At 39.6% G+C, this 13,155-nt stretch overlaps 1 protein-coding gene across 1 annotated transcript in view; it reads left to right on the forward strand.

Annotated features, from left to right (window-relative positions):
* The window catches only part of CARMIL2 (capping protein regulator and myosin 1 linker 2), a 129,828-nt gene that overhangs the window by 41,633 nt on the left and 75,040 nt on the right, over positions 1-13,155 (forward strand). The window contains exon 3 of the mRNA XM_063438547.1: positions 4,117-4,385. Within this exon, the coding sequence (XP_063294617.1) occupies positions 4,176-4,385 (210 nt within the window). The 5' untranslated portion in view covers positions 4,117-4,175. The remainder of the gene's footprint in view (positions 1-4,116; positions 4,386-13,155) is intronic.

Raw genomic sequence — 13,155 nt, forward strand, 5'->3', positions numbered from 1 at the left:
AAAAGTGGGGAGAAAGGTAAATATAGGGAACTAAGGGGTTCCCGTTTGGAATAGAAATGTTGGTTTTATGGGAATGTGGGTATTTCTATTGGGTTTAGATGGGGGTCAGTATTCAGGGTAATTTGGCAATATAAATTGGAAAGGAGGGTCAAATGGCAGGTTGGTGTTGGCATTTGAACAATAAAGCGACATAAGAGGGGCATATTGGCATAAACGGTTATGGTGCAAAGAGTCCACCAGTATCATCCAACTGCAAACTCTAATATCTTTTAAAAACAGCTTGACATTTACCCAGCTCTGTCAGGTACCCTCACTGCTTCCAGTCTGAGCTGATATACTGAATTAGATATTAATACTTTGATACTACCGCATTATCATACCAACTCGTACTAAGTTTGGACATTATTCATTGGTTGAGAACCATAAATAGTTTGACAGTATACTTTCGGACAGTCCCAGGGGACAATAACAACTGCAGCACACTTTGGCTACTTTCATGTGCTCATTTGCAATATACAATTAAGCTGTTTCAATCAATAAACGAGCAGCAGATGCCCAACACACAAACATGTAGCGATATACTTAAGATGTACCTGCGTGGGTGTCTCTTTTATGTGGGTTCCTTCGCTTCCAGCAGTTAAGCTTACTCAGTGCTCACTCAGTTTTAACTCAATGACTAAGCTGAGTATGTACATGCACAGGGCCCATGTGACCGCTAGATGACTTAGAAGGTCTTACAGGAAGTGCTCACTGATAGCACCGAACAGCTTCCTGTCATTCTGCATAGTTGAGAAAACAAGGGACTGACTGCACTCAACTAAACATGCTTAGGGGTGCTGCTGGGGGCCAATAAGTACAGTAAAAATGAACATCCAGTGCACTCCCTTATCTGCTAAACAGCTATTTTGCTAGTTTTATTAAAAACACCTAATCTAGACTAAAACAATGGGGGTTTAGTTACATTATATGATCATACATTGTATAAGCCTGCCACAACGTCAATGTACCCCATCTTTGGCAGTCCTACTCTAACAGTCAACTGTCTACTAAATGAGCTAGCTACTCACTTGGGGAAATCCTTCCATCTCGAGTTCTCTGCAGTACAGGGCTAAATCGGGTCCTGAGGGGAGACACCTGTGACAGGGAGGGGTGCAAACCCAAGGAGCTGGCTAGACTCCAATAAATAAATATATATATATATATATATATATATATATATAACTGAAATTAAGGCACTCACCCCTGAATCAAATATAGGTGTATCCTGCCTTTGGTGCATCCGTCGTCCAAACATATACAAAAGATAAATCGGAGCACTCCAAAAGGACTTTTCCAAAGTGGATTTATTAGTGCAAAAAAGTGACATCAAAGTGTAAATCCTCTATTTCGACGTTTCGACCCCTCAGGGTCTTTTTCTTGAAAAAGACCCTGAGGGGTCGAAACGTCGAAATAGAGGATTTACACTTTGATGTAACTTTTTTGCACTAATAAATCCACTTTGGAAAAGTCCTTTTGGAGTGCTCCGATTTATCTTTTGTGTGTATATATATATATATATATATATATATATATATATATATAAACAAGGGGCTGGCTGTACTCACCTAAACATGCTTAAATGGGGTGCTGCTGGGGGCCAATAAGTATAGTAAAAATGAAAATCCAGTGCACTCCCTTATCTGCTAAACAGCTATTTGCATAGTTGAAACAGAAGATCTTCCACAGCTGTCCGTGGCTTGGCCTCTCTACATGGAGGTCAACAGGCACAGAAGGGGAGGAGGACACAGAGAAAGTGGACACAAGAAAAAGAAGACACAAAGAAGGGCTAGGGGGCACAAAGAGACACACAAAAGGGCTGGAGAGCCACAAAGAGAGATATAGAAGGGTTAGGGGGCCACAAAGGGATACACAAAAGGACTGGGGGGGGGGCACATAGAGAATAACATGGGGGCCACAAAGACACATAGAATGGCTGAGGGGCCACAAAGACACACAGAATGACTGGGGGTCACAAAGAGACACACAGAAGGGCTGGGGGCCACAAAGACACACAGAAGGACTGGGCACAAAGATACACAGAAGGCCTGGAGGGCACACAGAGACATGCAGAGGGATTGGGGGATAAAGAGGCACACCGAAAATCTGGGAGGGGGTGAAATAGAAGCACACATAAGGGCTGGGGGAGACAAACCGACACACAAAGGAGTTTGGGAAGAAAGAGACACACAAAGGGGCTATGGGGAAGAAAGAGACACACAGAGCTGCCAATTATTTTGTCAGGGGGGAGGTTTAGGGGGTGCAAGTAGCTGGTTTCGCAGAAATATGTATTCTTATTTTGTAAGAACTAAAAACAATTTGAACATGTTAAAGAACAGAATGTTAAAAAGACCAAATCCAATCCCATACCTTATTGAGTGCCCCATATATATGGTGTGTGTGTATATGTATATATCAGGCCAATGAAAATATTTTTGGAAATGTAATATATGTAAAATGCAATACAAATATCACAAAAAAAATGTCAAAGTTGGTGCTAAACGGTGCATGGAAAATATTAATTGTCTTTAAAATGTCAAAAATCTTCCATAATTGGGACAGATGAATTATTAAAGGACCACTCTAGGCACCCAGACCACTTCAGCTTAATGAGGTGGTCTGGGTGCCAGGTCCTTCTAGGGTTAACCCATTTTTTCATAAACATAGCAGTTTCATAAACATAGCATATCTGCATGCAAATTACAGCCTGAAACCCCCTGGACAGTTATGATTCTACAGACCATGGTCCACTTATAAATTCTGCTTGGAACAGAAAGGTTAAAAGCAAAGGGTTATTTATTATTATTCCGTAGCACTGTACAATGGGATACTTGAATAAAATTATTTTAACATTTCAAATTTTAGACCAAAATAGTCAAGCTGCCAACATAAATGACTTTTCCAATTCAGATATCTTTGCCTTAAATTGGAAATTCCCTTCTTATTCCCCACAATTATCCCTTTACTAAATATCCCTGCAATTTTCCTGCTGCCTTCACTAGAAAAGAAAGGGTAACCCGGCCTTTTAAAATGGTCTTGGTTGGGTGCTCCAGATAGTAATGCCAGACCACGTGAGACTTGCTTGAGGACTGATGGACTTGTGTAGAGACCAAGGAGAGAAACATCTGGAGGGGCGTTTGAGAACAAACATTGAGAAAATAGAGGAAAGCATAATAATTTGCGCGTGGGTGGTGGGTGGTAAAACACAAGGCTATGATGCTAATAACATAGAAAACAAGTGGCAAACAGGAAAAAGAATGATTTGCTTTATTTTTCCAATATTTTTATTGCAGTATTATACTTTGTAATATCTGTTACAGTATGTACTTCCTGTCCCACTTCTAAACTCATGAACACATTAGGGCTTCCATTACAGACCAATAGCTTCATTGATGTGAACAATATTGATAAGGACAAATCAATGGTAAATATACATTTCTCAGTAAGAGAATATTGACCATATTGAAATGCAATGCCTCAGCAGTTCAGGGAAAACACCCAGTGATGTAATATTGTCTTGACACATTTTTATTTATTTTTAATTACTTTACAGTAACCCCTTCAAAACCCAAAAGACTAGGATTGTTAAGAGTATTGCTCTTACAATGGAAAGGCCTACTTATGATCTTTTAAGGAAATTTCTGTTCATGTGACTTCACTAGAGATATAAACAGATCTATGTGTTACTTATATACAAGCTTGGAGATCCTTAGCTAGCCAGCTTCTCATCAAAGACTCAAACTGAGTATGTTTGTCTGGTGGGCTCATACATCTATTATAAATTAGTCTACAATTAACCCAAGTCCCAAGTGGGAAGAAAGAAATCATTTGAAGCCAGATCATAGAAAATGTTAAAGTAGCACCACTGGAATCACGAAAAAACAAAACAACAAAACAAAACCGGGGTCTCACTGTTATAGACCTTATAGAATAAAACTAGTTAACCCTTTCATTGCAATAGCTATGTCAGTTGCACACTCAACTATAAGAATCTCTGGCACTGAAGTGGTTAATGAGAGCAGTAACAACAAGCATCCCCCATTCAAGCTCCCACCCTAATTATCGTGTCTTCTCCCCCAGGACCATACGAACTGTATACGGATGCTCTAGGAGAGGATAAGGACAGTGTTGCAAGCCAGATGCTTCTGCCATTCAGCTGCTCTCCCCAGAAGCCACTCCCTTTTTCCATAAAGGATGCTGAGGGTAGAAGCAGCCTATTTCCTTCCACCCTGCCTGCATGTACAGAGCACCTTATGGACCTACCAACGGAGGGTGAGAAATTGCAGCACTACACCCGCCAGAGACCCAGACCCAACAGGACCAACAGACAGCCGCCTAGGAAGCCTCATGTAAGTCTATCCGGTGTTTGTGGGGCACCTTGCAGTGAGAATCTGCTGTTCTGGTTGTTACAGGAAGCAGTAATCTGCCTACATAGGATTCCAGCCTTAGAATGCAGCATTTGCTGCTAGTGATGTCTTTATAATGTCAGGCAAATCCGCATTCTGCTCAATTTACATAGCTACAAAATACCTAATTATCTCATCACCTGGCCTCTGATTTGCATTTTTTTCCCTTCAGATATTACACAGTTCCCTGTGGCTGGATTATTATATGTGTCTTTTTTTTTATTATTAATATTACATTATTTTAATGGTGCTGGAAACGCGAAATGTATATACTATATATAAAAATAATAATAACTGCTGCTATATACTGTTTATAATGTGGTAATTTCAGCAGGCCTGATTTCTGCCTGAACCCCCTTCATCCTTTTATTGTAATAGAAGACATGATTTAATTGAAATGTACCCATCAGTGGAATGTGTTGCAGTGTTGTGGTTTGGTATCTTGCTTTAATTTACTGCTTACTGTGAATTTGCATTTTTGTTTTATATTCAAGCTATGTGCCTCTGAATTTGTCAGTAATGTACTTACATGCAATTAGACTAGATTAAGCTCAATTATTCAGCATTCAAATAAATAAGAGGTTGGTTTGATGCATTAAATGTTCAGGAACTGCCAACAACACTGATACAAAAATGTCCTGTTTCATATATATGATATTGTTATGTACATCCTTTCTTTTAGAATGCAGTGTACTTGTTCCTGACATAAATGACAGGGGATAGTGATATATATGTTTGGTAAAACAAAATGAAAACAAAATCCTAATATAATGTTAGCAAAAAGTCTTAATAAATAAGTGATTTCTGAACATTTTCAATGATTGTTTTACTGGTTATACCTTACACCAGTGGTATATTTTGAATTTGTGCTGCCCTATGCATGACAAATCCTTCCCCCCAGTCTAAATTTGCTCTCTCCCCTCCATCTTTTCCTGTTTAAGACCAACACACAGTTTGAATGACAGACACACACTAACATACACACACTGACAAATTCACTGACAGACACACACATTCACTCACTAACAGACGCACACTGACAGATACATGCACTCACTAACAGATACACACTCACTCGCAGACATACACTGACAGTCACACACACATTAACTAACAGACACACAGTGACAGACACAGACTCATACACTGACAGACATACACTAAAAGACACATACACTCACTAACAGATACACACATTCACTGACACACTCATTTACTAACAGACGCATTCTCACAGACATACACTGACAGACACATACACTCCCTAACAGATACACATTAACTGACACACACATTCACTGACAGACACACAGTGACAGACACATACATTCACTGACAGGCACACACACATTCACTCACAGGCACACACTGACAGATGCACACACATACATTCACTGACAGACACACACTCATTTACTAACAGACGCACTCTCACAGACAGGCACTGATCAGACACACACATTCATTGGCAGACACACAGTGACAGATACGCGTTCACTGACAGGCACACACACATTCACTCACAGACACAAACATTCACTCACAGACACTCACATTCACTGACTGTCAGTGTGCCTGTGAGTGAATGTGTGTCTGTCAGTAAATGTGTGTGTCTGTGAGTGAATGTTTGTGTCTGTGAGTGAGTGAATGTTTGTGTGTGTGTGTGTGTCTGTCAGTGAATGTGTGTGTGTGTGTGTGTGTGTATCTGTCAGTGTGTGCCTGTGAGTGAATGATTGTCTGTCAGTGAATGTGTGTGTCAGTGAGTGAATGTTTGTGTCTGAGTGAATGTGTGTGTGTGTGTCTGTCAGTGAATGTGTGTGTGTGTATCTGTCAGTGTGTGTGTCTGTGAGTGAATGTGTGTGTGCCTGTGAGGGAATGTGTGTCTGACATCCTGATACTGACAAACCCACACACATTGTCTAACACACAATTTACATGTAATTTAATTTTCATTTACATCCATCTAGCCTCCCTACCTTTGGGAGAGCTGGAGTGGATTCTTCCCTGGGGGCCAGTGGGGCTGGTTCCTGCTGCTGGGCAGGCAGGCATGAAGGCACAGGAGGCAGGCAGGCAGGCACAGGTAAACGGGCGGGCCGGCGGTCAGTCAGGCAATGCGGTCGGCGAAGGATCACTGTCATCTGATCTCTTCTTGCTCAGCTCCCTCGCGCGCCCCGCAATGCTGCCGGAGCCAGAATGACGTCATCACTGCATGTCCGCCTCCATTGTGAAAGGCTTCTGGTGAAACGCCTCTGGTTCCCCCACAAGAGAGTCTAACAGGGCACATGCCAGGGCGCTTGGTTGAGGTGTTTTTTTGTTAGCCTCGTTAAAGATACAGTGCTGCCTTACACATCATAATTTGGTTAACTTTGACAGGGCTACTCACTAAAATGTGAATTGGTGGGAATTCATCATGATTTCAAAGTGAATTTCAAATTTTAGACCGTACAAAGTGGCAAGATACTCACTATTAACAATTAATACCCTAAAACTATTAATACCCTATCCACTGGACAATGGCATGGGTTATTAGAGTAAGGAGGACCTCTAATGGACCCCCTTGTAAACCACCACTGACCAACAAGAGGTGGGTTAAAATAATTAGCAACTAGGCAGCTATTTCTGCTCAGTCAATCAAGCTCCCATCCCCAAATAAAAGGAGGGATACTGACATTCCTCCTCCCCCCCCCCCCCCCAGCCCCTCCCCTGTTTAAATTAGGAAAGGGCGTAAAATAAACTGAAGATGAGAGAGATGCATTTTTCAACCTTTGCCCACCTTTGCCCCCATCCATTTGGACTGGAAGAGGACTTAAATATAATAGCACACAAGGGACATTCATTTGCCTACTCTGCATGCCATTGTCTACCTCCCATACCAACCTGAGCATCAGGTGTATGGGTATATAAATCCAGTAATAAAGGGTGGGCATGACATTGATCCACCCCCCATGTGGAGATCCCACCCCCACTTTCAGTGGCTATGGATCCTATACTGAGGACCAATATACCTAAATTCCTGCTAAAAAAAAAGTTTTTTCTTCTTTTTTTAGGCTTCAAGAAAGGCCAAATAAAAATCCATAATATCTTGATAGTAATTGAAATATAAAAAGACAAAGCACAAAAACTGTGATATAAACTTGTAAAGCAAAAATTAATCCATCTTCACCTATAAACGGCACCACGCAGACTGAGCATTCAAGGTAGGAAAGCCTTTATAAAGGTCTTCTCACTCTGACTCTCAGAGCGCCATGGCTGGCTGGCTTGAAAACCAGAGCGCCTGGACAGGCAAGTTTCACCTCTCATCACAATGCATTGAATTTCGATTATAGAAATAAAATTGCATATCTGGTAGGAATGGTAATTTTCACCAAATTTGGTCCATCCATTCTTAATACAAGTCTGATTTATTCCCCCTAAATCACTCTAAATGCATTTGTAAAGCTGAGTAGCAACATAGAAATTCAGACTGTATTTCAATTGAAAATGTGTTATTTTCAAATGAGTCTCACTGCAGCAAGAAAAAACAAACATTTTATAGGATAAAAGCAGAGATATTACATCTATCGTTATTCAATTCAGTTGATAGTGAACCTCAGAATTTTTTTCAGTCGAACTGATGAGCATTATCGTTTGGATTGAATTGAAGTGAATTGTTTGCACAAGTTGGACAGAATTGACACAGCAAAATAAGAAGCAAAAATATTCATTTGTTGTGTCGAAGCCAAAGGGTCTGCCTTACATCTTAAAGGAACACAATACTCAGACCACTTCATTAAAGTGGTCTAGTTGCAGTGTCCTTGCCTCCTTAACTCTGCAATGTAAAGCATTGCAGTTTTCGGGAAACTGCAGTGTTTACATTGCAGGTTAACTACTCCTCTAGTTGCTGTCATACTGACAGTCACTAGAAGTACTTCCATGACACAGAATTAGTAAATCTCAATTGTGTGATGCGTATGCCTGTAAAGTTTGAATGTTCACACGGAGCTTGCCGTGCATGTATATTAGGTCCCCAATGCTCCTCTCTTAGGGGAATAGGATTGGACCCCGCTATAGCAGGCCCTGCCTTCATCATGACTGAGCCGGGGGGGAGTGCTAGAAACAAGAAGATGATTTTTAATCCTTTCCATGCCAAATTGGAACTAATAGTCCTACATATTTCCCCCGAAAATAAGACATCCCCCAAAAATAAGACATAGCCTATTTTCAGGGGAAGCTTGTAATATAAGCCCTACCCCAAAAATAAGCCCTAGTTGAGATCATTGCTAGCTCGCTAATCTATGTTTGGGATTTTTTTCGGACCTAGATTTGTGGGATTCCATGCTCTAGTGAACTGGTCTGTGTTCGGGGGAATTGCCCCGAATGTAGACCTGCTTTCTTGCACATGCTTGCTACAGTTACCCCCCGAAAATTAAAACATCTTCCGAAAATATGCCCTAGTGTGTTTTTTGGAGCAAAAATTAATATAAGACCTTATTCTTATTTTCAGGGAAAAACTGTAGGGACAGGAACACTATAATGTTAAGAATACAGATTTGTATTCCTAGTGTTCCTTTAAACGATTTTTACGTATCTGTAATATAATACATTACATTATCAGCCACACTAAGCAGTGAGAGTGGGTGCAGGATACTGTAAACTTTGCAATCATGTAACATTGTATGGTACTTATTAGCATGTTTCAACTCCTTTCCTGTGAACTCATTGTATATAGTACTTTAGTGTCATTTAGCATAACAAAAATTAACAATAAAATCTTCTTCTGCTCTATTAGGACTCACACAGTAAAAAAAATATGAAAAAGTTATCTTGCCAATCCAATGACTTTGTAAAAAGGGATTTTTATAGAACATTACATTACCCACTCAACATCTCTAGTGGGAGGAAATTTGCAAGTCCCCTGGGAACACCACATAGCAGACCAGAGGGTTAGAAATAATAGGCCGGGTCCAGGGGATAAATGAGAGCATATATAAAGTGTGGTATAACAGCTTGAAATGCCCTGTGAAAAATATATTCCCAATATTAGCAATGTAATTGTATTTATGTTATTGGCCATCATGCTTGTATACAGACATAATTCAATAGTTTATTTAAAGGGACACTATAGTCACCAGAACAACTACAGCTTATTGAATTTGTTCTGGTGAGTAGAATCATTACCTGCAGGCTTTTTGCTTTTCAGAGAAAATGCAGTGTTTACATCACAGCCTAGTGATAACTTCACTGGCCACTCCTCAGATAGCTGTTAGAGATCCTTCCTGGGTCATGGCTGCCTAAAATGCATCCAAACATTCAGTGTCTCCTCCCTCTGCATGCAGACACTGAACTTTCCTCATAGAGATTAATTGATTCAATTAATCTCTATGAGGAGATTCTGATTGGCCAGGGCTGTGTTTGAATCATGCTAGCTCTGCCCCTGATCTGCCTCCTTGTCAGTCTCAGCCAATCCTATGGGGAAGTACTGTGATTGAATCAAGCTACCACTTCTGATGATGTCAGCAGACTGCTTGTTTTTCTGAGGCAAACAGCATGCAGAGTTACAGCTTCAGGCTTGCAGATAGTAAGATTTGCTATATTTATGGAAGCATGAGGGGCCCAGTGGAGCTAGATGGTGGTGTTAACACTATAGGGTCAGGAATACACGTTTGTGTTCCTGACCCTATAGTGATCCTTTAATAATCATATTTATCTGGAATTTTGAAAAAAATGAATTCAAAAGCATAGCAGCAGATTCCTTGCATACAATCATGTGCAAGGTATAAGTATGTGTTTTACTACCTCTGCTAGAATATAGAATGTATGTTCTCAATTTCATATTATTCTGGACGTTAGTGAGACAATGGATGTAATACAGCCTCAAATATTATACATGATTACCAATTATTGCAAGGAATCAGCACATATTTTTACATACATACATACATACACACGCACACACACACACCTCACAATCCAGCGTACTCGCTTATTCACTAAACAAGGATTTAAAATCTCACAGATTGAGTTTTATTTTAAAACACCTCACCTAGGCAAAAAATAATGGGGTAAAACTAGGTTGGTCTGGTATGCCTACTGCAACACACATGGATGAGGGAGTCTGACTTAAAGTGAATAGCTCAAAACTGGATACAGGCAGAAATTTCACCAAAAATCTGTCTAAAAAGATAAAGTAGTATAATTAGCACCTTGAGTCAAGTGTAATAGATCCAGGAGCTAGTTCACTAGGAAAGGCTATTTATATATTCAGATGAAGATAGATCAAGTAATCCAGGATAAATTGCAGCACTTATATATATGGAGTGTATGTCTTTAAATCTGCTAAAGACAGAGTCAATTTGATACATGCCAAATGCTATACTTTATGCAAAAAGATTTAAACCACATAAAATGTATAGAAAGACAGTATAAGGAACTGTTTCCTATAGCATAATGAAATAGATGGTATATAGTATCACAATTATATATGGTATATACCTCTTTAAATCTGTTAAAGGCAGAATAAATGGAGTATATACCAGATATACTTTGTAGCAAAAAGATATAAACCTTATGGGATAGAAATACAGTATATGGAACTGTATTCTATAATGCAATAAAATTAGGTATCACTTTAAAATACTTAAATCAAATAAATTGAGGATAATGGATAAAATACAAAATTTATTAGGCATAATACTTATATCAAATATATAAAAACACTACAAATATTAAAAATATAAGCCAGGAACAGTTTGCAAGAATATTACCAGCAGTTATGCAGTTCTTATTCCAAGTTAACCGCAGGGACCGGCTAGGATTGATGTAGATAGTTTGTTGCTAAAACAGAAATCTCTAGCTGTCGGCCATTTGTGAGGTTGGCGTGCGTCCCAGACCTCACTCTGAGTGATGCATGCTACTGGCCGATCGGTCCCTAGATCTTGGGATGTTTTTTTATCGGTAGATGTAAAACCCTTTGTTGCTGGTTTCAAAGTCTGCGTCCGTATCCTGCTTAGTCTGTTGCTGTCTAACGCGTTTCGTGGGTGTCAGCCCCACTTCTTCAGAGACGTCAGCCCCACTTATTCCCGTCTCTGAAGAAGTGGGGCTGACACCCACGAAACGCGTTAGACAGCAACAGACTAAGCAGGACACACACACATATACACACACACACACACATATATATATATATACACACATACACCTTTCCTAGTGAACTAGCTCCTGGATCTATTACACTTGACTCAAGGTGTTAATTATACTAAAAAATAATGGGGGTTCAGTTACATTATATGATCATATATAGGCATAAGCCTGTCACAACGTCAATGTACCCCATTCCTGGCAGGTCCTACTCTAGCAGCCTAATGGGGCACATTGACGTGACAGGCTTATGCAATATATGATCATATAATGTAACTAAACCCCCATTATTTTTTGCCTAGGTGAGGGTTTTTTAAATAAAACTAAATCTGTGAGATTTGAAATCCTTGTTTAGTGAATAAGCGAGTGCGCTGGAATGTGTATTTTGTATGTTGTATATATTGGCCCCAGCAGCACCCTATAAGGTATGCATGTTCAGGTGAGTGCAGCCATCTTGGATATAGAGATATAGATAGATATATATATATATATTTTCCAATAGATAAGATGAATGCAGTCACTGGAATCCAAATAAATCATGCTTTATAAGTTGCAAAAAAAGATCAACGTTTCGACCTTATGGTTTTTATCAAGACCGTAAGATCGAAACTGATCTTTTTTTGCAACTTATTAAGCATGATTTAATTGGAATATGTAAACACAGATAGGTGTGGTAGTGGTTGGTGCTTATTAGGTATTATATAGCAACAGTTTTACATAGACTGTGACGGCAGATAAGAACCATTTGGCCCATCTAGTCTGCCCAATTTTCTAAATACTTTCATTAGTCCCTGGCCTTATCTTATAGTTAGGATAGCCTTATGCCTATCCCACGCATGCTTAAACTCCTTTACTGTGTTAACCTCTACCACTTCAGCTGGAAGGCTATTCCATGCATCCACTACCCTCTCAGTAAAGGAATACTTCCTGATATTATTTTTAAACCTTCGTCCCTCTAATTTAAGACTATGTCCTCTTGTTGTGGTAATTTTTCTACGTTTTTATACTTTTAGCTGCTGTGAACACTGTGGGTACTCCCAATACCCCACCATAAAATAATAAACATCAAGAAACAAATAACTTGGGGTCTGGTTGGTGTTTCCACCTTCCAAACCTCTAGTTAGAGTGCAGCACTATATAGATCTATACAGGATAATGTGCAACTCACCCCTTTCTGTAAGCTTGTTAGGGGGTGTACATTAAAGACAAAAATGAATATACAAAATAATGGTGCAATATTGTATATATACACCAAAGGCAGAATTTTTACATACACAAGAATCTAAAAGGGAAAAAAAAAGGGGGTCAAGCTGTCTACCTCAAAGACACGGAAGCCTGGAAGTTTAGAGCCTAAAATATAAAAAGGCTCTAAAAAATGTGAGTAAACTTTAACTCACACTCACACACACACACACACCATAAAAATTCTGCCTTTGGTGTATATACAATATTGCATATTCATTTTTGTCTTTCATGCACACCCCCTAACAATGTGAGTTCCACATATATGTATACGAGCACATTATCCTGTATAGATCTATATAGCGCTGCACTCTAACTAGAGGTTTGGAAGGTGGAAACACCAACCAGACCCCAA

Source organism: Pelobates fuscus, chromosome 12 (genome assembly GCF_036172605.1).
Source record: "Pelobates fuscus isolate aPelFus1 chromosome 12, aPelFus1.pri, whole genome shotgun sequence".
Classification (NCBI taxonomy): domain Eukaryota; kingdom Metazoa; phylum Chordata; class Amphibia; order Anura; family Pelobatidae; genus Pelobates; species Pelobates fuscus.